General features: G+C 38.8%; 1 protein-coding gene across 1 annotated transcript in view; it reads left to right on the top strand.

The window, feature by feature from the left end:
* The window catches only part of LOC131995296 (scavenger receptor class B member 1), a 59,860-nt gene that overhangs the window by 27,269 nt on the left and 6,115 nt on the right, over positions 1-26,476 (top strand). The window contains exon 2 of the mRNA XM_059363791.1: positions 21,673-21,764. Coding sequence (XP_059219774.1) covers positions 21,673-21,764 — 92 coding nt within the window. The remainder of the gene's footprint in view (positions 1-21,672; positions 21,765-26,476) is intronic.

The raw sequence follows: 26,476 nt of genomic DNA, 5'->3' as shown, positions 1-26,476 counted from the left end.
GAGGTGTTACCTGTCATAATTTGGCCTTCCATTTGGGGTTGTTCGTTTTCCCCCAACATCTCAATTAAATAAACGAGTTCTCGTTTAGATTTAATAAATATAAATAAAACTTATACAGAGTTATGATAAAGGAAGTCATTAAGGCTATTAATCATTGTTTGAATGATATATCTAATGTCCTTCAAAAAGCAAAATTCTGTTTGAAGGGGAAAACCTATCACACAAGTATGCAAGATTGTGTATATAGTCTAAATCAGTCAATCTTTGTCAGCAATGATATTACACGCAGTTAACTGAAATGAGCGATTTTAAGGGGAGAGTCTCAGTGAGGGGTCAGGTGGACCTGTCTCTTAATTAAATACTGAGTGTCAATCATACTGGCGATTTATTGGCGCCAATGGACAACATCAGCGTCCAATGGACAACCAATACACTACAATGGGTACTTGTTAAAGCAGACGAGGCAGTGCTTGGAGTGTTTGGGAGAAAGATTCTTCATAAAATAAATGGAGCAATCTTCAAATAACCAATGGACAACATTAGCGTCCAATGGACAACCAATAGACCACATCAGCATGGGTACTTGTTAAAACAGACGAGGCAGTGCTTGGAGTGTTTGGGAGAAAGATTCTTCATAAAATAAATAGAGCAATCTTCAAATAACCAAAGGACAACATTAGCGTCCAATGGACAACCAATAGACCACATCAGCATGGGTACTTGTGAAAGCAGACGAGGCAGTACTTGGAGTGTTTGGGAGAAAGATTCTTCGTAAAATAAAAGGAACAATTTGCCCTGTGGGAGACTATAGGTGTCGCATGAATCACGAACTGCATGACGACGATAGCATAGTTACACGTATAAAAATACAATGGTTGCGTTGGCTAGGTTATGTTGTCAGAATGGATGAAAAGCTGCAACAAAGAAGTCTTTTGAAGGCGATCATGGTGGTACCCGCAAACCGGGACGACCCGACCCGATGGAAAGATCAAGTTTTGAGAGACACCTCGAATCTTGGTTCTACAGATTTTAGAATGAGCGCAGAAGATCGAGGCGCTTGGAATGCTATTCTACGTTCGGCCAGTGGAACAAATGTTCTGTCATAGTTAAGACCCTTAATTGGTAGATCGGTCTATATGGCAGCTATATTTGAATATAGACCAATCTGAACCATATTCGAGTTGGATATCGGGAGGCTTAAGTCAACTCACTATTTCAATTATCAGCGAAATCGAATAATAATTGCGGATTTTGTGGGGTTTATCTAGATATGGTCCGATCTGAACCATATTTGAGTCGGATGTCGGGAGGCTTAAAACAACTCATTTGGCTAAAAACGGATAATAAATGCGCCTGATACGGGCTTAATACCCTAAGCCTCGGGCCCTATTACGGTCTATATGACAGCTATATCCAAATATAGCGCGATTTGGCCCATTCAAGAACCTGCGTAAAGAAGAAATACGGGTCCGTGCAAAATTTAAACTCAGTTTTTATACCCATCACCATTGGATGTGCATATACTTATCTAGTCATTCCGTTTGCAACACCTCGATATATATATTCTTGATCGTGTCGATTTTTTGAGTCGATCTAGTCATGTCTGTCCGTCCATCAGTCAGTCGAAATCACGAATGCGGTCGAACGTGTAAAGCCAGCCGCTTGAAGTTTTGCACAGATACTGACTATCGATGTAGGTCGTTGGGGATTGCAAATGGGTCATATCGGTTCTGATTAAGATATAGCTTCCATATAAAAATAGATCTGCCGATTTGAATTCTTGAGCCCCTAGAAGCCACAATTTTTGTCCGATTTGGCTGAAATTTTGTGTATGGTGTTCTGTTAAGGCTTCCAATAACTGCGAAAAGTTCAGTCCAAATCGGTCTATAGCCTGATGTAACTTTCATATAAACCGATCTCCCAATTTGACTTTTTGAGCTCGTGGAAACCGCAACTTTTCTGCGATTTGGCTGAAATTTCGCATTCGATGTTTTGTTACGACTTCCAACAACTGTGCAAAGTATGGTCCAAATAACCTGATATAGTTCCCATATTAACCAATCTCCCGATTTGACTTCTTGAGCCCTGGAAGCCGCAATTTTTTCCGACTTGGCCGAAATTTTGCATGTTGTGTTACTTCGCCACTTCCAACAACTGTATAAAATAGGTCTAGATCGGTCCAAATCGGTCTATAACCAGATGTAGCTCCCATATAAACCGATCTCTCTATTTGATTTCTTGTCTTAAACTCTGCATCTCGTGTTCTGTTATGACTTCCAACAACTGTGTCAAGTACGGTCTAAGTCGGCCTATAACCTGATGTAGCTCCCATATAAACCGATCTGCCGATTTGACTTCTTGAGCCCCTGGTAACCGCAATTTTTGTCCGATTTGGCTGAAATGTTGCATGTCGTGCTCCGTTGTGACTTCCAACAACTGTGTGAAGTACGGTCCCAATCGGTCTATAACCTGGTACAGCTCCCATATAAACCGGTCTCCCGATTTGATTTCTTGAGCCCCTGGAAGCCGCAATTTGTGTCCGATTTGGCTGAAATTTTGCATCTCGTATTCCGTTATGACTTCCAACAACTGTGTCAAGTACGGTCTAAGTCGGCCTATAACCTGATGTAGCTCCCATATAAACCGATCTTCCGATTGGATTTCTTGAGCCCCCGGATGCCGCAATTTTTGTGTGAAATTTTGCACGTAGTGTTTTTTTATGATTTCCAACAACGCCAAGTACGAATCGAATCGGTCGATAACCTGATATAGCTCCCTTATAAACCGATCTCCCGATTTTACATCTCGAGTCCCCACAAGCCGCAATTTTTGTTCGATTTGGCTTAAATTTTCCATGCGGTGTTCTGCTAAGACTTCCAACTACTGTCCCAAATCAGACTATAACCTGTTATAGCTCCCACGTAAAAAGGTCTCTCGATCATCCTTGTTGGGTACCTAGAAGCTTTAGTTTTTGCTGTTTTGACAGAAGTTTGGTATGTCCAATAAAATTAAGCCCTTCAATTATAAATTTTTAGCAGAATCCATAGTAGTGGGTTCCCAAGATTTGGCCCGGCCGATTTTAGTACGCCTTTACTTGTTTTTAGTTCTTCTTATTTAAAATTTAGTAAAAGATTTCATAATAATGTTCACTTTCGATTTTTGCATTTTTCTCCACCGGGACAATACTGTGCGGCCTGCCGCTTAGTTACACCACTTGGTAGGGAAGTTTTAATATGTCAGGACACCTTATTAATGCAGCCAGAATTAGTAAGAGGCAAACCATGACTGAAAATTGTCATGTTGTTCACGCCGAAATTTGAACCCAGCTTGCGGCGTTGTAGGCAGGCATGATAGCCTTTGCGTTATAGAGGCCTCCCCCATCCTATGGCGGTGGTTATAAAATGTTAAATACGTCTAACTACAAATTTTTCAAGAAACAGTTTTTTGAGAGCCACTACTCCTGTTTTAAAAATGCATCTCTCAATTTGGGATGTATGCCATCGTTTGAAAATATCTTTGTCTCACACACACATACACTCGCCAGTATTTTCCTCATCTGAGAGACAATCGTTTGCTTTAGCTAAATCGGAAGTATTGCAGACCTGTTTGAATGTCGCTAGCCTAGCGTATGATGGTAATGATGATTACGGCATGATTTATGCTGCTCTTGTAGCTCATGACGGCATTAGAAGCCTATGAAGTGTTGCCACAACTCTGCGTTTGTTGAGAAGGAGGCAATTCCATGGTAACAAGTGAATTGCTTGCAAGAGATCAATGACTCTTAGACAAGTGCCTCTGCTGTGAGTTTCAGTGTCTAGTTAGACTAGATTGTAGCAAGCAATTTTTGGTTGTATTCACATGTTTGAGCCTGTTTGTTTGTTTGTTCGATGGCGCAAATGGAGACCGTTCTGTTAGTATGCGAAGTTTGTTTTTTGCCGGCAACTTTTGTAATCGCTGTTCTGCGCAATAGCAGCATTATTTGAAATCAGAAATTGTTTAACTTTTGCAATGCTCTGTGTAGAGTGCTGCATTGGATGGGGGAATTTGGTATGGATCTGTTACCAAGTCATAACTAATAGTGGGTCAGTTGGTTAACTAGTTGCTTGTTAATACTCTGGTTTAGCCAGAAAAGATTTCACTTTTTTTTTTAAGGAGTTCTCCCAGAGCTGACTGTGAAAAGCTACCGGTTGCATAAACTTTCCATTGGGTTTGGAAAAAGTAAAAATTTAAATGTTTGTGATTTAAGTCAGGATATTGTTCAGCTTAGGCCATTTAGTCAAATGCTGCTATTAAAATAAAAGTGAAGCAAAGAAATTCTACAATATCTTTGTTTTTGCTAAGTGGTGAATTGATGTTGTCATTCCGTTTGCAACACTTCGAAATATCCATTTCCGACCCTATAGAGTATATATATTCTTGATCAGCGTAAATATCTTAGATGATCTAGCCATGTCCGTCCGTCTGTCAGTTGAAATCTCGCTGCAGTCTTTAAAATAGAGATATTGAGCTCAAACTTTGCAAAGACCCTTTTTTTCCATAAGCAGGTTAAGTTCGAATATGGGCTATATTGGACTATATCTTGATAGCCCCCACATAGACCGATTAGCCGATTCAGGGTCTTGCAAATTGTAAATTTTGCCCATGATCATTCCACTTAGGAACAGCGGCAAACTTCTCACATATCAATGAGTGCAGTCTGATTTTAGATATAAGCTCAATGATAAGGGGCCTCCTTTTTATAGCCGAGTCCGAATGGCGTGGCGCTGTGCGACACCTCTTTCAGAGAGAAGTTTTACATGGCATAGTACCTCACAAATGTTGCCAGCATTAGGAGGGGAAAACCACAGCTTAAAATTTTTTCTGATAGTCTCGCCAGGATTCGAACCCAGGCGTTCAGCGTCATAGGCGGACATGCTAACCTCTGCGCTACGGGGGCCTCCATAGGGTCTTAGGCCCATAAAAGCCACATTTATTATCCGATTTTGCTGAAATGTTGGGACAGTGAGTTGTGTTAGGCCCCTCGACAACTTTCTAGAATTTGACCCAGATGGGTCCAGATTTAGATACAGCTGCCATATAGACCGATCAGGCGATTTAAGGTCGTAGGCCCACATTTATTGTTCGATGTCGCCGAAATTTGGGACAGTGAGTTGAGTTAGTCACTTTAACATCCCTCTTCAATTTGGCCCAGATCGGTTCAGATTTGGATATAGTTGCCATATAGACCGATCTGCCGATTTAGGGTCTTGGGCCATAAAAGCCACATTTATTATCCGATTTTGCTGATATTTGGGACAATACATAGTGTTAGGCCCTTTGACAACTTTTTGCAATTTGGCTCAGATCGGTCCAAATTTGGATATAGCTGCCATATAGACCGATCTGCCGATTTAGGGTCTTAGGCCCATAAAAGCCACATTTATTGTCCAATTTTGCTAAAATTTGAGACAGTTAGTTGTATTAGTCATTTCGATGCCTTAGTTCAATATGGCTCAGATCGGTTCAGATTTGGTTATAGCTGGTATATAGGGCCCATTAAAGTCGCATTTATTGTCCCATTTTACTGGAATTTGGGACAGTAAATTGTGTTAGGCCCTTCGATATTTTTTTTCAATTTGTCTCAGATCGGTTCAGATTTGGATATAGCTATCTATGTAGACCGATCTGCCGATTTAGGGCCTTAGGCCCATAAAAGCCACATATATTATCCGATTTTGCTGAAATTTAGGACAGTGAGGTGTGATAGGCCCTTCGACAACTTTTTGCAATTTGGCTCAGATCGGTTAAGATTTGGATATAGCTGCCATATAAACCGATCTCTCGAATTAAGTTCTTGGGCCCATTAAAGGCGCATTTATTGTCCAATTTTGCTGAAATTTGGGACAGTAAGTTGTCTTAGGTCCTTCGATATCCTTCTTTAATTTAGTCCAGATCAGTCCAGATTTGGATATGGTTGCTATATAGACTGATCTCTCGATTTAAGGTTTTGGGCCCATAAAAGGCACAATTATTGTCCGATGTCGCCGAATTTTGGGGCATTGAGTTAAGTTTGGCCCTTCGACATACTTCTTCAATTTGGCCCGGATCGGTCCAGATTTGGATATAGCTGCCATATAGACCGAACCGCCGATTTAGGGTCTTAGGCCCATAAAAACCACATATATTATCCGATTTTTCTGAAATTTGGGACAGTAATTTGTGTTAGATCCTTCAACGCCCCCCTTCAATTTGGCCCAGATCGGTTCAGATTTGGATATAGTTGCCATATAGACCCATCCGCCAATTTAGGGTCTTAGGCCCATAAAAGCCACATTTATTATCCCATTTTGCTGAAATTTGGGACAATAAGTTGTATAAGGCCCTTCGATATTCTTCCTCAATTTGGCTTAGATCGGTTCATATCTGGATGTAGCTGCCATATAGACTGATCTCCCGATGTAAGGTTTTGGGCCCGTAAAAGGCGCATTTATTGTCCGATGTCACCGAAATTCGAGACAGTGAGTTGTGTTAGGCCCCTCGATATCATCCTAGAATATGGCACAAATGGGCCCACATTTGGATATAGCTGCCATAAAGACCGATCTCTCGATTTAAGGTTTTGGGCCCATAAAAGGCGCATTTATTGTCCGATGTCACCGAAATTCGAGACAGTGAGTTGTGTTAGGCCCCTCGATATCTTCCTAGAATATGGCACAAATGGGCCCACATTTGGATATAGCTGCCATAAAGACCGATCTCTCGATTTAAGGTTTGGGGCCCATTAATGGCGCATTTATTGTCCGATTTCGCCGAAATTTGGGACAGTGAGTTGTATTGGGCATTTCGACATCACTCTTCAATTTGGCCCAGATCGGTTCGGATTTGCATATAGCTGCCATATAGACCGATCTCTCGATTTAAAGTCTTGGCCCCATGAAAGGCACATTTATAAACCGATTACGCTGAAATTTGGGATAGTGACTTATGTTAAGCTTTTCAACATCCGTGTCGTAAATGCTTCAGATCGGTCTATATATGGATATATTTACCAAAAAGACCAATATTTTGTTCTACAAAATTGAATAATGATCTCTCAATATCCATGTCGAATTTGGTCCAAATCAGACTATATTTTGATAAAGCTGCTATGGGGGCATACATTATGCATTTTTTACCGGATTATGAAGAAAGATGGTTTACGTACCCGAGATGGTGAGTATCCATAGTTCGGCCTGGCCGAACTTATCGCCCTTTTACTTTGAATGAGATATGTTTTGACTTTAAATGTTTGCAATCTAGACAGCACAATTTCAATATTGTTTTGGGGTTAAAAGGCTTTTTTAATTATTATTTTCTATTGAACTTTGGTTGGAATTCTGACAGAAAGCCATTTAAGTAAAGCCAATTTGCAGATAGGCTAATGACATGGCCATAGAGACATTTTAAGTCGAAAATAATGGGGTAAGAAATAAACATACAATGTATTATTGAACGCCTTTAGTAATCGTTATTAAGCCATTCTCTTGTATATCCCATCGTTTAAGCCAATATCGATTAGCAGAGTAATTTCTCATACTTGTTTAGTTTGCACAGACTCAATAGACTAGAAGGGGATTAAATTAAATGTCTAAAATATTTAATGTGAATATTGGTAACGACTGGAAATGTGTAATTTTTATAATCCTTAGCTACATGGACTCAAAACACATATTACCTCACTGGTATTACAAAACTTTTCCCGGCTTCTCCAACTCGGAAGTTAATTTTAGCAGTGAAGTAATGATGGAGTTGGCAGTTTCGGAACCGCAAGCTTTCAGAGATCTTTACTACTTTAAAAACCAAATAGATTTTCTTGGTAGCCGCACTTGATATGTGAAACCATTTCTTTGCAATTAATATGAATTTACATAAGTTCCTGCCAATTGTATTGGGCTTTTTCCATTTACTTCAATCACTATTTGTGATATAACCTATCGATTAGGAAATTTTAATACAAATGCATAGCAAATGTATAAAATATTTAAAATTAATTGTTAGACAATGACAGCAGTTATTAATATTGGAGGCGAAACCAGTTTCAATCGCATAATTAACCAGAAAGGATTTTATATATTTTCTCGTTTCGCGTGCGATGAAATGTATTATGCAATGAAATTAATTAAGAACAAAGCTTAAATTAAATAAAATAAAAATAGCCGCAACATTCTGCTTTCCTGTCCTGGCGCTCAACTATACTAAAGGGCGATTTTTTAGTTATTATCTTTTTGGCAACACTGGTTTAAACAGATCATGCACGCTTCGTGTTTTTTTTCACTGTCAAACATCTTCTGTTTGCAAATTGCAAGTTTTGCCCATGGACATTCCACTAAAGAACAGGGACAAACTTCTCACATATCAATGAGTGCAGTCCGATTCAAGTTTTAAGCTCAATGATAAGGGGCCTCATTTTTATAGCCGAGTCCAAACGGCGTGCCGCAATGCGACATCTCTTTGGTGAGAAGTTTTACATGGCATAGTACCCCACAAATGTTGCCAACATTAGGAGGGGAAAACCATCGCTGAAAATGTTTTGTGATGGTCTCGCCAGGATTCGAACCCAGGCGTTCAGGGTCATAGGTGGACATGCTAACCCATGCGCTACAGTGGCCTCCACCTTCAGTTTGGTCTACAATATAACCACGAATCGTCTTACAAACGAACAACGCTTGCAATTTATTGAATTTTTTTTATCAAAATGCGTGCTCTGTTAAGAAAGTTCATCGCGCGCTTCTTCTTCTTCTTCTTCGGCGATGAAGCTCATTTTTGGCTCAATGGGTATGTAAATAAGCAGAATTGTCGATTTTGGAGTGAAGATCAACCAGAAGCATTGCAAGAGCTATCAATGCATACAAAAACAGTCACAGTTTGGTGCGGTTTATGGGCTGGTGGTATCATTGGACCGTACTTCTTCAAAGATAATGCGAATCGTAACGTAACGTAACTATGAATGGTGAGCGCTACCGTGAGATAATATCCAACCTTTTTTGTCCAAAATGCAAGAGCTTGACTTGCATGACATATAGTTTCAATTAAAAGTTGCCCCATGCCACACACTATGCATAACAATGGACTTATTGAGAGGCGAGTTGAACATTTATTTCACGTTCAGCACCGGTCAATTGGCCGCCTAGAGCAGAGATTTAGTCCTGTATTAGGGTCCTCAATACACTTTCTAAATATGGTCCAGATCGGACATTTTTATACCCATCACCATTGGATGGGGGTATACTAATCTAGACATTCCGTTTGCAACACCTCGAAATATTCCTCTAAGACCTCATAGAGTGAATATATTCTTGATCGTCTCGACATTCTGAGTCGATCTAGTCATGTTTGTCCGTCCGTCCGTCTGTCGAAATCACGATAGCGGTCGAACGGGTAAAGACAGCCGCTTGAAGTTTTGCGAAGAAACTGTATATCAACGTAGGTAATTGGGGATTGCAAATGGGCAATATCGGTTCAGATTTAGACATAGCTCCAATATAAACCAATCTCCCGATTTGACTTCTTGAGCTCTTGGGAGCTTCAATTTTCATCCGATTTCGTTGAAATTTTGCATGTGGTGTTCTGCTATCACTTCCAACAACTGTGCCAAGTGCGGTTTTAATCGGGCAAAAACCTGATATAGCTCTCATATAAACCAATCTCCCGATTTGACTTCTTGAGCTCTTGGGAGCTGCAATTTTCATCCGATTTGGTTGAAATTTTGCACATAGTGTTCTGTTATGACTACCAACAATCGTACTAAGTACGGTCTAAATCACTGACTTCTTGAACCGCAATTTTTGTCCGATTTGGCTGAAATTGAGCATGTAGTGATTTGTTATGACTTCCAACAACTGTGACAAGTATGGTCCAAATCGATTTATAACCTGATATAGCTCCAATATAAACCGATCTCCAGATTTAACTTCTAAGGTCCTTACAAGCCGCAAAGTATGTCCGATTGGGTTGAAATTTTGCATGTGGTGTTCTATTACCATCCATATTGCCTAAAGCGGTAAAAGTGTCCTGTTGGGTGGTGTTTATGGGGCTGGCGGAACACCCCGACACGTAGTTTGACATTGGAGACCCTAGTAGAAGTCATTGAGTAAAATCTCAGCCAAATCTAGTAAGAATTGCGCACTTTAGAGGCTGAAGAAGTAAAATAGGGAGATCGGTTTATAGGGGAGCTTTATTAGGCTATAAACCGATTCAAGCCATATTCGACACGTATGTTAAAGGTCATGAGAGAAACAGTTGTACAAAAAAATTTCAGCCAAATCGGGTAATACTTGGGCCCTTTAGAGGCTCAAGAAGTCAAGACCCGAGATCGGTTTATATGGCAGCTATATCAGGTTTTGAACCGATTTGAACCATTCTTAATACAGTTGTTGGAAGTCATAACAAAACACATCATGCAATATTTCAGCCAAATCGGATAAGAATTTCTCACTGTAGAGGCTCAAGAAGTCAAGACCCTAGATCGGTTTATATGGCAGCTATATCAGGTTATGAAACGATTTGGACCATACTCAGCACAGTTGTTGGAAGTCGTAATAAAATACCTCATGCATAATTTCAGCCAAATCGGATAAGAATTGTGCCCTCCAGTGGCTCAAGAAGTCAAGACCCGAGATCGGTTTATATGGCAGCTATATCAGGTTATGGACCGATTTAAACCATACTCAGCACAGTTATTGGAAGTCATAACAAAACACCTCATGCAAAATTTCAGCCAAATCGGATAAGAATTGTGCCCTCTAGCGGCTCATGAAGTCAAGATCCCAGATCGGTTTATATGGCAGCTATATCAAAAAGTGGACCCATATAGCCCATGTACAATACCAACCGACCTTTATGAAAATCGGTTCAGCCGTCTTCGAGTCTATACGGAACAGACTAACACACAATAAACATTAACATATAGGCCTTTTGATTTAAAATTATGCAATTCGGAACTACTACTGATGTCATAGTATTGTAAAAACAAAACAAATCCATCATACTGTCAGGTGTTGGAGGTCACTAGACCATCAGCCCTTTATGGCGAAAATAGTTGATTGAACTGTCAGTCAATGTATCCCCAATAAATCAATCGATCGATCTTAAATAAATTTTAACACAAACCTGTGTGTGTGTGAGTGTGTTCCTTATAGATCACTTGCTCTGCATCATTTCCTTGATTTTGTTTTCATTGTCTGTTAACATGGACTACATTGCGCTTTCGTTTATTGCCAGCCATTGTCAATCAATAAAATAATAAATTTAACGCCAATCACATTACCTGTAAACATGCCTCCATGAGTTGGGGAGTTAAAAAAAAACAAAAACATAAAACACAACTTCGAAAAATAAAAAAAATTACCGGCATTTTTTCAGCTTGTTTACAATACTTGTTTCATTTCGAACACGCGTTCACTGCCAAATGATCTTGAACTTGAAAAGGCGGCTCAAGTAGACGACATTGCGTTTTTACGCAATGTCGCAAAATTTTGTTATATACTTTATTGTCGGCAAAAAAAAAAAAAAAAACAAGCGAAATAAATTATAACTGAAAACGAGTTTAGCAAACTATGCAGAGGCACTTAAAAAGGGTGATTATTTGGAATGCTATAACTATGATGGACATTTTAATGTGAGGAAAGGATTCTCCATTTGAGAGAGAACCCTTGAAAAACACAAGATGCTGTTTATAAATCTATTTATATATACATAAGGTCTTTCAGGCATATATATTAGACTGCTGTTGGAGAATTCTGCCAATATGGAATTGTGTCTAACCTCTCCACCTCCACCATCCAGATTTCCGTTGTATTTACACTCATTGCAAACTTATGACGTTCATCTCAATTTATGTTCTGTTCTGTGAAATATTTCTCTTATGCATCAATAAATTCTAATGCAAGTTGCTGTCATTGTTATAAGCCAATGTCAACAGGGTAATTCCCACAACTTGACAATTCACAATAGAGGTCATTCACGTTTTGGCCCATACCTCATAATTGGCCATTGTAAAAAAAGGTCATTCACGTGTTGACCTATATATTCTGTTGGCAATGTTAGCTCAAATAAATGAATGAATGAATGTGGCCTTTTGTTAAGGAATTCGCAACTGGCATTGTGAAGTTTCTGACTATTTACTATGCAACTTTCTAAAGGTAACCCGAACGTTGTAAGCACGTGTTTTCTGGGAATGCAAACACTGGACTTGCGAAAACAATGATCTTTACTTAGTAAGATAACTTTTTAAGTAAAATAACAATTGCACTTAAAAAGTGTGAGTTTTTATAAATCAATTGATGAAAGAATAAATTTTTATACCCATCAACATTGAATGGGGGTATAATAATTTCGTCATTCTGTTTGTAACACCTCGAAATATGCGTCTAAGACCCCATAAAGTATATATATTCTTATGACGATCTAGCCACGTCCGTCCGTCTGTTCGTCCGTCTGTCTGTCCGTCCGTCCGTCTGTCCATCCGTCTGTCCGTCCGTATGTCGAAAGCACGCTAACTTTCGAAGGAGCAAAGCTGGCCGCTTGAAATTTTGCACAAATACTTTTTATTAGTATAGGTCGGTTGGTATCGTAAATGGGCCAAATCGGTCAATGTTTTGATATAGCTGCCATAAAAACCGATCTTGGGTCTTGACTTCTTGAGCCTCTAGAGGGCGCAATTCTCATCCGATTTGACTAAAATTCCACATATTGTTTTAGTATCAATTCTAGCAACTGGGCTAAGTATGGTTTTAATCGGTTTATGAGCTGTTATAGCTGTCATATAAACCGATCTTGGGTCTTGACTTCTTGAGCCTCTTGAGGGCGCAATTCTTATCCGATTTGAGTGAAATATTGCACATGATGTTTTGGTATGACTTCCAATAACTGTGCTAAGTATAGTTCAAATCGGTCCATGTTTTGATAGAGCTGTCATATAAACCGATCTTGGGTCTTGACTTTTTGAGCCTCTAGAGGGCGCAATTCTCATCCGATTTGACTGAAATTATGGATGAGGTGTTTTCTTATAACTTCCAATAACTGTGTTAAGTATGATTCAAATCGGTATAGAACCTGATATAGCCGCCATATAAACCGATCTTGGGTCTCCACTTCTTGAGCGTCTAGAGGGCGCAATTCTCATCCGATTTGACTGAAATTTTACACGTGGTGTTTTGTTATGACTTCCAATAACTGTGCTAAGTATGATTCAAATCGGTATAGAACCTGATATACCTGCCATTTAAACCGATCTTGGGTCTTGACTTCTTGAGCCTTTAGATGGCGCAATTCTCCTCCGATTTGTCTGAAATTTTGCACGTGGTGTTTTGTTATGACTTCCAATAACTGTGCTAAGTATGATTCATATCGGTATAGAACCATATAAACCGATCTTGGGTCTTGACTTCTTGAGCGTCTAGAGGGCGCAATTCTCGTCCGATTTGGCTGAAATTTTGCATGGGGTGTTTTGTTATGACTTCCAATAACTGTGCTAAGTATGATTGAAATCGGTATAGAACCTGATATAACTGCCATATAAACCGATCTGGGATCTTGACTTCTTGAACCTCTAGAGGGCGTAATTCTCATCCGATTTGGCTGAAATTTTATACAACGGCTTCTCCCATGACCTTCAACATGCGTGTCTAATATGGTCTGAATCGATCAATAGCTTGATACAGCTCCCATATAAACCTATCACCCGATTTTGCTTCTTGAGCCGCTACAAGGCAAAATTCTTATCCGAATGAACTGAAATATTATACAATGACTTTTATAATGCTCAGCATTCATTTGTGACCCGAATCGGACTAAAACTTGATATAGCAATCCAATAGCATAACAGGTCTTATTCAATATTCTTTGCTTGCCTAAAAAGAGATACCGCGCATAGAAGTCGACAAATGCGATCCATGGTGGAGGGTATATAAGATTCGGCCCGGCTGAACTTAGCACGCTCTTACTTATTTTTAATGAGACATTAAATAACAATATAATTAATGAGGCATTCAATAGCCATAAGTGCGCTGAAAGCACATATTTATCTGATTTGCAAAAAATATATAACCTTTTTTTTTAATCCATTAGAAAATAGAGCTAATTGCAAATCGAACTGATTGATGATAATAAAAAATGACGTTTATGTAACGTTTTAGTAGCTTAAAACAAAACAATTTCAACAAAATTACAATAAAATTACCATAAAAATATAATAAATTAAAAAATAATAAATTAAATAAACGGAGAAAAACAAGTGAAAATGTGCAAAGTTCGGTCCAACCACCCTGGATTCTATTAGAAATTTACAAATCTTTATTAAGTTGAAGGGCACATGTGTGCTGTGCCTCCAAAATTTCTGCCAAATTAGCCAAAAGTTCAAACTTTTTGGGAATGTATTGAAGTAATCGGTAGATCGATTTATATGGGTGCTATATCATGTTATACACCGCTTTGGACCATATTAACGACTCATGTTGGAAGTCACAACAGAACACTACGCACCAAATTTCACGAAAATCGAATAACCATTACGGCTCCCAGGGGCTCAAATCGGGAGATCAGTCTATACAGGAGCAATGCAAATTTGCCCATCAACATTCCATTAAGGAACAGAGGTGAACTTTTCCTATATTAATGAGTGCAGTCCGATTCAAGTTGAAGCTAAATGATAAGGAAACTCCATTTTATAGCCGAGTCCGAAGGGCGCACAGTGGGATTGGAACGAAAAAACTAGTAAGCAAGTAAAAAGGCGTTAAGTTCGACCGGGCCGAACTTTGAATACCCACCACCTCGGATATATTGGGTTGCCCAAAAAGTAATTGCGGATTTTTTAAAAGAAAGTAAATGCATTTTTAATAAAACTTAGAATAAACTTTAATCAAATATACTTTTTTACACTTTTTTTCTAAAGCAAGCCTAAAGTAACAGCTGATAACTGACAGAAGAAAGAATGCAATTACAGAGTCACAAGCTGTGAAAAAATTTGTCTACGCCGACTATATGAAAAATCCGCAATTACTTTTTGGGCAACCCAATATATGTAAACCACCTTTCGTTACAATCCGGTGAAAAATACATAATTTTTGCCCCAGCTTTTTCGAAATATGGTTCGATTTGGACCAAATTCGACACGGATATTGAGAGTTCAAATAAGTACAAGTCATTGTTCAATTTTGTAGAACAAAATATTGGTCTTTTTGGTAGCCATATACAAATATGGACCGATTCGAAACATAAACAACACGGATGTCGAAAACCTAACATAAGTCACTGTGTCAAATTTCAGCGAAATCGGATTATAAATGTCCTTTTTATGGGACCAAGACTTTAAATGGAGAGATTGGTCTACATGGCAGCTATATTCAAATCTGGACCGATCTGCACCAAATTGCAGAAAGTTGTTGAAGAGCCTAACGCAACTCACTGTGCCAAATTTTGGCGAATTCAGACAATAAATGGGCCTTTTATGGGCTTAAAACCAAAAATCGAGAGATCGGTCTATATGACAGCTATACCCAAATCTAGACCGATCTGGGCCAAATTGCAGAAAGTTGTCGAAGAGCCGAACACAACTCCCTGTCGCACATTTCAGCGAAATCGGGCAATAAATGCGCCTTTTATGGACCCAAAACCTTAGATCGAGAGATCGGCCTAGATGACAGCTATATCCAAATCCGGACCGATCTGGGCCAAATTGCAAGAAGATATCAAGGGGCCTAACACAACTCCCTGTCCCACATTACGGCGATTTTGGACCAAAAATGCGCCTTTTATGGACCTAAAACCTTAAATCGAGAAATCGGTCTATATAGCAGCTATATGTAAAACTTGATCGATTTGGGCCATATTGCAGTAGTATGTCGAGGGGCCTAACACAACTCCTTGTCCCAAATTTCGGCGAAATCGGACCAAAAATGCGCCTTTTATGGACCCAAAACCTTAAATCGAGATATCGGTCTACATGACAGCTATATCAAAATCTGAACCTATCTGGGTCGAATTGCAAAAATATGTCAAGGGGCCTTACACAACTTAGTGTCCCAACTTTCGGCGAAATCGGGCAATAAATGCACCTTTTTTGGGCCCAAAACCATAAATTGAGAGATCGGTCTATATGGCAGCTATATCTAAATCTGGACCGATCTGGGCCAAATTGAAGTGGGATGTCGACTGGCCTAACACAACTCACTGTTCTAATTTTCAGCTTAATCGGATAACAAATTCGGCTTTTATGGGCCGAAGACCCTAAATCGGTGGGTCGGTCTATATGGGGGCTATATCAAGATATAGTTCGAAATAGCCCATCTTTGAACTTAACCTGCTTATGGTCAAATAAATAATCTGTGCAAAGTTTCAGCCCAATATTCCTATTTTTAAAGATTGTAGCCTGATTTCAACAGACAGACGGACGGACATGGCTAGATCGTCTTAGATTTTTATGACGATCAAGAACTTTATAGGGTCGGAAATGGATATTTCGATGTGTTGCAAACGGAATGACAAAATGAATATACCGCACTGTTCGGTGGTGGGTAAGAAAAACGGAAACAGACAAAAATTATTCCATTGGAATTATAAAGGGTGATTTTTTTGAGGTTAGGATTTTCATGCATTAGTATTTGACAGATCACGTGGGATTTCAGACATGGTGTCAAAGAGAAAGATGCTCAGTATGCTTTGACATTTCATCATGAATAGACTTACTAACGAGCAACGCTTGCAAATCATTGAATTTTATTACCAAAATCAGTGTTCGGTTCGAAATGTGTTCAAATTTTGACAAATTTTGTTCAGCGATGAGGCTCATTTCTGGTTGAATGGCTACGTAAATAAGCAAAATTGCCGCATTTGGAGTGAAGAGCAACCAGAAGCCGTTCAAGAACTGCCCATGCATCCCGAAAAATGCACTGTTTGGTGTGGTTTGTACGCTGGTGGAATCATTGGACCGTATTTTTTCAAAGATGCTGTTGGACGCAACGTTACGGTGAATGAACACATTTCGAACCGAACACTGATTTTGGTAATAAAATTCAATGATTTGCAAGCGTTGCTCGTTAGTAAGTCTATTCGTGATGAAATGTCAAAGCATACTGAGCATCTTTCTCTTTGACACCATGTCTGAAATCCCACGTGATCTGTCAAATACTAATACATGAAAATCCTAACCTCAAAAAAATCACCCTTTACAAACAAGATAAAATGCTTAGTTCGGCTGGGCCGAATATTGGGAATCCATCACCATGGATTCTGCTTAAAGTTTCCACATCTTAAATTAGGTGAAGGTTATTTTACTCTATGTACCGAATTTCCACACCAGACAAAAGTTGGCAAACTTCCACATAATCTTGTATAGACTCCATATAAACCGATCTCGCGAAGTTTTTGCGTAAGCCATTGTGGTGGGTTCCAAAGATTGGGCCCGGCTAAACATAGCATTTTTCTATACCCACCACCAGAGGATGCGGGTGTACTAATTCAGTCATTCCGTTCGTAACATTTCGAAATATTTGTCTAAAGACCCTATAAATTATATATATTCTTGATCGTCTCGACGCTCTGAGTCGATCTAGCCATATCCGTCCGTCCGTCTGGCGAAATCGCGACAGCGGTCGAACGCGTGAAGCTAGCCGCTTGAAATTTTGCATAGATGCCCAGCATTGATGTTGGTCATTGTGAGTTGCAAATGGGCCATATCGGTTTAGATTTAGATATAGCTCCTTTATAAACCGATCTCCCGATTTCATTTCTTGGGCCCATGAAAGCCGGAATTTTCGACGGATTTGGTTGATATATTGCATTAAATGTTCTGTTATGACTTTCAACAACAGTACCAAGTACGGTTCAAATCGGTCAAGAACCTGATATAGTTCCCATATAAATCGATCTCCCGATTTGACTTTTTGGGCCCATGGAAGCAGCAATTTTGTTCCAATATGGTTGAAATGTTGCATGCGGTGTTCTGTTATGACTCGCACTAACTGCACCAAGTACGGTTCAAATCGGTCAAGAACCTGATATAGCCTCCATGTAAACCGATCTCCCGATTTTACTTCTTGAGCCAATGGAAGTCCCAATTTTATTTCCGATTTGGCTGAAATTTTGCATGCGGTGTTCTGTTATAACTCCCACTAACTGCACCAAGTACGGTTCAAATCGGTCAAGAACCTGATATAGCTCCCATATAGACCGATCTCCCGATTTAATTTCTTGAGCCCATGGAAGCCGCAATTTTTGAACGATTTGTCTGAAATCGAGCATGTAGCGTTTTGTTATGACTTCCAACAACTCTGCCAAGTACGGTCCAAATCAGTGTATAACCTGATATAGCTCCCATATTACACAGAAGTTTGGTATGTAGAATAAAATTATGCCCTTAAACTTAATTTATTTTGTATAGCCCGTTTCGTTCTTTCGTTATCCCTTCTATAAATACATATTTGTATTGTTCATGCTGCTAAGCATCTAAACAGCTTAGGCAAATACTTCAAAAGAACAAAGAATTCATTCAAAACATTTCGTACATTTTCATAGGAAAATTATAATCCTCAAAATCTAAAATGGATTTCATATGTGATAAGGGTTTGGTTACATTCATGCCAACGATTCCTCTTCTTATGCATAATCCCCACCATTGGGGATAACAAATCCCATAAACGAAAACATTCCACACCAGTTACTCACTAACTCAAAAGAAAACAAAAAACTGTAATTTTAAAAAAAGTGAAAAAATCGCATAATTCATAAAGCGATATATGGAGGAAAACCATTGTTAATAATGGTAAACATTTTCATAAATAGCCATATACAACTCTTGCAACTGTTGCTGGCATTGCAAACACTCAATATGGGATGCACATTTTCCATGAATGTCCATGATGCGGATGAAGCTGCATAAATATTCCAATACAATGGAAATTTAAAATTTTGAGCTGAAAATTTCCATTGATGAATTACACATTTTTATGCATTTGCATTAATTGTGAAACGAAACGAAGTGCAAAAAAAGTAATATTGTATTAAAATGAATTCATGAATATTTATTGCTTACATTCACATGGGGCACAGTGGGTTGGAAATGGATTTTCATGAAACAAAAAAAAAAAAAATCACATAAATTTTTGTGCCAAAGATAGCAACACACACCAACCACTATGGAACGCGTTGCGTCTTTGGTTAGAAGACTTTTAAACCATATAAGGTTTGACGGCTTCAAGGGGCGTGCGTTGGTATCTTGTATTTGAATCGTATTAATGGCGAAAACGCATCTATGATACAATTACCTCATTAACCACGCTCGACAATCCTGTCTATTAGCTGTACTTTTCCCCAATGCATGTATTTTTGTGTAATGGCAGACCATATAAAATTAAGAACCAAAAAGTAAAATAAAAAAATAAAATAAAATAAGGCAAAATAATACAACATAAATAAAATAAAAAAAAATTAAACCAGGAAAAACGTGCTAAGTTCGGCCGGGCCGAATCTTAAATACCCTTCACTATGGATCGCATTTGTCGAGTTCTTTTCCCGGCATCTCTTCTTAGGAAAAAAAAAAAAAAAAAAAAAACAATAAAGGAAAAGATTTGCTCTGCTATTAAAGCGATATCAAGATATGGTCCTGTTCGGACCACAATTAAATTATATGTTGGAGACCTGTGTAAAATGTCAGCCATTTCGAATAAGAATTACGCCCTTTGGGGCGATCGGTTTATATGAGAGCTATATCAGATTATGGATCGATTTAAACCACACTTAGCACAGTTGTTGGAAGTCATAACGAAACACGTCACGCGAAATTTCATTCAAATCGGATAAGAATTGCGCCCTCTAGAGGCTCAAGAGGTCAATACCCAAAATCGGTTTATATGACAGCTATATCAAGTTATGGACCGATTTGAGGCTCAAGAAGTCAAGAGCCAAGATCCAACATCTATGCCAAGTATTATCCGAATAGGTCTATAAACAGGTGTAGCCTCCATATAAACCGATCCTCGGATTTTACTTTTGAGCCATTAGAATCCTCAATTTTCATCCGATTTAGCTGAAATTTGGAACAAAGATTTGAGTTGTGACTTTCAACATCCATGCCAAGTATGATCCGATTCAGTCTATAAACAGATGTAGCCCCCATATAAACCGCTCCCTGGATATAAATTCATAACCCCTTAGATTATCTTATGACTTACAACAACAGTGCCAAATTTTATCCGAATCGGTCAATATGTTGACATAGGCTCCCCAAAGTACCGATATCCCGATATGATTTCAAAACAATTCAAATACAAACTCAATTAATTAGGGTAAATTATTAGTGGAATCCATGGTGGTGGGTAGCCAAGATTCGGCCTGGCCGAGTTTAGGACGCTTTTAATTTTTTCCTTTTATACCCACTCTTCCCATAGTGTCTTGTTTTTGGGCTGTATCTGCTGTTTTTCTCCCCTCGCTTATTCTGCATTATGATTGACAAGAGTATTGAATTCATTCATTGATTCAGTTTCAATTTGGATTCAGATTCGGTTTAAAACTATCAAACCATCATTGTTGACTGGCTGATTGGCTATGGTGTGGGGAGAAATATAAGCGACAGTGAAGAATTATTACCGGCATCCCATGAGTTTGCAATGGATGATGCCAAGCACAGCAGGTTCATTGATCTGTTTGGTGGTTTTATTTTGGTTTTGCTTGATCGGTCTGTCTGTCCGTCCATCTGACTGACTGACTGGACAGTTTGTGCTCAAGCAACCGCCTTAACATTTGACTAAGTGGTTGAGCCATATCGAGTCGTTTAGGTTAATGGTGTTGGCTTACTGTTGCTACTGCTGACTTTACCTGCTGTCTGTTGGTAAGGTTTGGGTTATTAGCTTTGAATTTGTTGCTGTAGCCCCACATCGTTGTGGTTGTTGGTGTTGTTCACATTTTGCGCTCAATTTCACATGAAAAGTGGCTTGGATGCTGTTGTCAATGGGGGGGTACGTATAAATACCAATTGTGTCCGACCTATGCCAACAATTAAAACATTTAGATAGGTTGACGATGATAACGATGAATGAAAATAAAAGCCTGTTCTTGTTGGAAATGGAAATCAAATGTTGGGTGGGTATAGGTTTTAAGTATGTGCGAACTTGCCATACGCTTCTTCATTTTATTGTATTTATGCTAATTTAAGTGATTTAAGTATCGCTAAGGGAATTCCCTGATAAAGAGACTTTGAAGAATTGTATTTAAGTAAGCCGCCCATTATGCCGTGGAAGGGTCTAAGCATTGTCTTCTTTCAGTCACAGCAGACTCTGGACAAACCCTGAAATTGATAGGTTCAAGCTTATGTGAATTTTCAACATTTCACCTTGATATTGAACTTTTTTTTTCTTACACCCAGAAAACATGCGCATTATGATCATCGTTTTATACTTATGAAAAAGCTTCAACAATTGATTTTACTTCCTTCTTCATTGTACGCGTGTAGGGAATAACCCCAAAAAACTTGTTCTTTTATCTTTGACTACTTCATTTTATTGTGTTTCAGTATTTCTTTGGAAAATTGAGTCATTCTAAAAAAAAATCCCAAAGTTTCCTATGATGAAATCCTTTGCCTTTGCAGCTTGCCTTTACATACTTCTGCATATCAATGAGGCACGATATTGATAATTGTATGTTTTGTGGTCTTCTTTGTTACAGATGCTCTTAAATTCGCAGCACTTGGCATGACATTAACCTCCTTGGCTGTGGTAATTATAGTTTTGGATCCTCTAAAAATGATTGTCGATTGGGTAAGTAATGATTCAAAATTGGTGAATTGAGATATTAAAATACAGTGATTGTCGTTAATGCTTAATGGAAAGGCTTCTCGCAGTGAGAGCGTGTACGAAAAGGAAGTAATTTGTTGTGGCAAATTATATTGAATGATATTTTAATAGAGCCATTTGGGGTTTTTACCACTCAATTGTTGGTAAGGTTTGTACTGGGTAGCTTAAGGATTGGCTGCCCTTGAGGCATTGATTGTGGAATACAATTTTTTTTTAAACACTTTAGGTAGCAATTACACCTTAATAAAATTTTTGGGCATAAAATTATTAATGATACAATTTTTATTAGTTTTGCCTTTTTTTTATTCAATTATCAAAAGATTTTATTTTTATTATTGGTAAAAATTTTAGCCCATCAAATTTTAGCAAATTTTTTTAAGTGTGGTTAAGATGTTTACTCATTTTTGCTTGAGATTCCATTGCAAGATATTCTGGGGTCTATAAAATGGCCTATAGCTGGACAGTATCCTACAATGGAATCTCAAAAGAATTTTAACACCAAAGAAGGAAAACGCAGATATACCAAAAGTAAGGACTCGTCGCATGTGGTTTAGCTATCACTGCCTATACACAAAGAAGATACTGGCAGCATTAACCGTTGCACAGTGGGATTGAATTGAAAAAATAGAAAATCATGTTAAGTTCGGACAAGCCGAATTTTGGTTACCCACCAATTTTATTGTAACTCTACTACTTTAACCATAGATAAATCTAAATAAGGGCTGGTCTCGATCATATTATTTTATTATTATTATCAAGTCATGAGAAGTTTCAGCGAAATCAGGCAATAAATCCGCTTTTTATGGGAGTAAGACCCTACATTGGAAGATCGGTCTGTATGACAGCTATATCTACATAGTCTGATCAGATTTATATTTGGGTCTGATGTTGGGAGGTTTAAAAAACTCACTATTTCAAATTTCAACGAAATCGGATAAAAAATTAAGCTATTTATGGGCTTCAGACCCTTTATCGGGTGATCGGTCTATATGGCAGCTATATTCAAACATAGTCCAATCTCAACCCTATTTAGGACGGATGTTGGGAGGCTTGAAACAACTCTCTGATTTCAGCGAAATCGGGTAATAAAGTTGCAGAAAAAATGTCGAAGAGCCTAACACAATTCACTGTCCCAAGTTTGGGTTTTGGGGCCTTTTATGGCCCCAAAACCTTAAATCGAGAGATCGGTCTATATGGCAGCAAATAAATACGTCTTTCATGGGCGCAAGACCTTAAATCGAGAGATCGGTCTATATGACAGCTATAACCAAATCTGGACCGATTTAGGTCAAATTGAAGACATATGTCGATTGGTCTAACACAACTCACTGTGCCGAATTTCAGAAAAATCGGATGTTAAATGTGGCTTTTATGGGCCTATGACCCTAAATCGGCGGATCGGTCTTTATGGGGGCTATATCAAGATATAATCCGATATAGCCCATCTTCGAATTAAACCTGCTTTTGAACAAAAAAAAAAAAAAGAAACTGTGCAAAGTTTCAGCTCAAAATCTCTAGTTTTAAAGACTGTAACGTGATTTCAACAGACAGGCGGACAGACGGACGGACATGGTAAGATCTTCTTAGATTTTTACGCTGATCAAGAATATATATACTTCATGAGGTCGGAAATGGATATTTAGATATGTTGTAAACGGAATGACAAAATGAATATACCCCCATCCTTCGGTTTTGGGTATGAAAAACGAAAATAAATGACAAAACTTTGTTCTTCTCTGGTTTCCGAGAGGTTATTTAGAGCTTAAGGTAGAGGTTGTAAAATGATGTGGGGTAACCAGCGCCAATGGAGGACCATCGATTAAAGCCTTGCTGCAAAGGCAAATTGTAAAACTCGAAAAGAATGCCCGAGCGACAGAACAGTAGTAGGATCGTGGCAGGGAGCGGGCATACTACAAGGCAACAACAAATTTGGAAGCAAGCATGGAATCGCAGTAAGGCACATACTCTGTCTGGCTGGAAGGGCACTGCTATGGTGATGGCAAGGCAGAGCAGGAGGTAAAACTTCAACTGGAGACAGCACAACAATACACAAACGAGAGGACGAAGTTGTGTGGGCATGGTGTATGTGTTAGCTTCACGGGGCAGGAGGTAGTACTTCGACTGCAAGCACCTCAAACAACCCCCAAATACTTTAAACACGTGCAGCGCAACCGAACCACAAACCCAGTTGTACGGGCCAAGAAGAATCCTTTTTCTTCTAATATCTTAAATGTTACTCCAGCAATAGTTGAATCAAGCCTCGCTTGAAGACAATCTAATCGAGCGCCTCATGCTTTTACATAAAAAACAAGTAAAAGCGTGCTAAGTTCAGCCGGGCCGAATCTTATATACCCTCCATCATGGATCGCATTTGTCGAGTTCTTCTCCCGGCATCTCTTCTTAGGCAAAAAAGGATATAAGAAAAGAGTTGCTCTGCTATTAAAACGATATCAAGATATGGTCCGGTTCGGACCACAATTAACTTATATGTTGGAGACCTGTATAAAATTTCCGCCAATTCGTATAAGAATTGCTCCCATTGGGGCTCACGAAGTAAAATAGAGAGAACGATTTATATGGGATCTGCATCGTGCTATAGACCGATTCAGACCATAATAAACACGTTTGTTGATGGTCATGAGAGGATCCGCCGTACAAAATTTCAGGCATATCGAATAATAATTGCGACCTCTAGGGGTCAGGAAGTCAAGATCCCAGATCGGTTTATATGGCAGCTATATCAGGTTATGGACCTATTTGAACCATACTTGGCACAGTTGTTCGATATAATAACAAAACACGTCGTGCAAAATTTCATTTCAATCGGATAAGAATTGCGCACTCTAGAGGCTCAAGAAGTCAAGACCCAAGATCGGATTATATGGCAGCTATATCAGGTTATAAACCGATTTGAACCATACTTGGCACAGTTGTTGGATATCATAGCAAAACAAGTCGTGCAAAATTGCATTCCAATCGGATAAGAATTGCGGACTCTAGAGGCTCAAGAAGTCAAGACCCAAGATCGGTTTATATGGCAGCTATATCAAAACATGGACCGATATGGCCCATTTACAATACCAACCGACCTACACTAATAAGAAGTATATGTGCAAAATTTCAAGCGGCTAGCTTTACTTCTTCGAAAGTTAGCGTGCTTTCGTGCCAAAACTCATGTGCATCATTACCGATATTCGATTGTTGTACTCCTTGTTTCGACATTGAGTTTAAAAACCTGTATCGGACTGAACTCATTGATATGTGAGAAGTTTGCCCCTGTTCCTTAGTGGAACGTTCATGGGCAAAAATTTGCAAAAATTTACTCATTGTTACGTTTTGGCAGAGCATATGGGCAAATCGTTCTTTTATGATGCCGTTACGTTGAATTCCAGCTTTTTTATACTCACCACCGTGGGATAGGGGGTCATAGTCATTCTATTTGTAAAACATCGAAATATCAATTATATTTCGGATCGTCATAAAATTCTAAGACAATTTAACGAAGTCTGTGTGTCTGTCCGTCCGTCTGCTGTAATCACTCGAGAGCCTTCAAAAATTGAGATATTGAGCTGAAATTTGGCACAAATACGTTTTTTTTTATGTACGCTGGTTAAGTTCTTGAACGGGCCAAATCGGACCATATTTCGATATAGCTGCCATATAGACCAATCTGCCGATAAAGGGTCTAATGCCCATAAATGCTTAATTTTTTATCCGATTTCACTGAAATTTGAAACAGTGAGTAGTTTAAGGCTTCTCGACATTTGACCTATATTTAGCTATAGCTGTCATATAGACCGATCTGCCGATAGGGGGTCTGAAGCCCATTAAAAGCTTTAATTATTACTCGATTTCGCTGAAATTTTAAAACAGTGAGTTTTATATATAAACCACTCCATGTCCGTGCCGAATTTGGGTTCTTAAGTTATCCAATTTTCACCGGACGAAAGGGGGTTTATAATACAACCGAGGTGGTGGGTATCCAAAGTTCGGCGTGGCCGAACTTAATAGCTTTGTCTCCACTGCGCCTTACTATGTCACTTGATCGATTGCTGCTGTTATGCTTTTCGCGGAGACAATCCCAATTCTCCAAAACATGACTCGTGCTCAGAGAGTCAAAATCTGTTTGATTTTCTCTTGTCGCTTCCCTTTATCTATTTTTGGGGGAGTGTGAGAAAGATATTCAAATAAATAAATGCGCCTGAAGCATACGGGGTTATCGATACCTAATTTGCATACGTTGTCGTTTCCGCAAAATACGAAGCCAGTCTCGTCCAATATTACAAAAAAAAAAATTAAAAGTGGAATATCTCCGGAACCAGTGGTAATATTGTAGATCTCAAGCGAACTTTTTTGTAGGGTTATTTGAGAACTATCCACTATTCAGCAATGTAAGAATTTTGGAAACCCAATCACAAATTTTAGTTTTGCCCGTCCGAATAACATTTCAAAATTACAAGGTGACTAGTTTCGGGGTCATGTCAAGAGGCTTCCGGACCACCTAAGGCCTTGAAGCTGTGCACATTATATTGAGAACAACTGAGCTTTAACCATTTCAAATTTCAAAAAGTTGTCTCCATCGGTTCTCAGATGCCATATTTTTTATTAGTTTTCATACCCAACACTAAAGGGGTATATTAATTTTGACAATGGCTCCCAAGCTGCGATTTTTATTT

This window comes from Stomoxys calcitrans, chromosome 2 (genome assembly GCF_963082655.1).
Source record: "Stomoxys calcitrans chromosome 2, idStoCalc2.1, whole genome shotgun sequence".
Classification (NCBI taxonomy): Eukaryota; Metazoa; Arthropoda; class Insecta; order Diptera; family Muscidae; genus Stomoxys; species Stomoxys calcitrans.
This window is presented reverse-complemented; position numbering and strand designations above follow the sequence as displayed.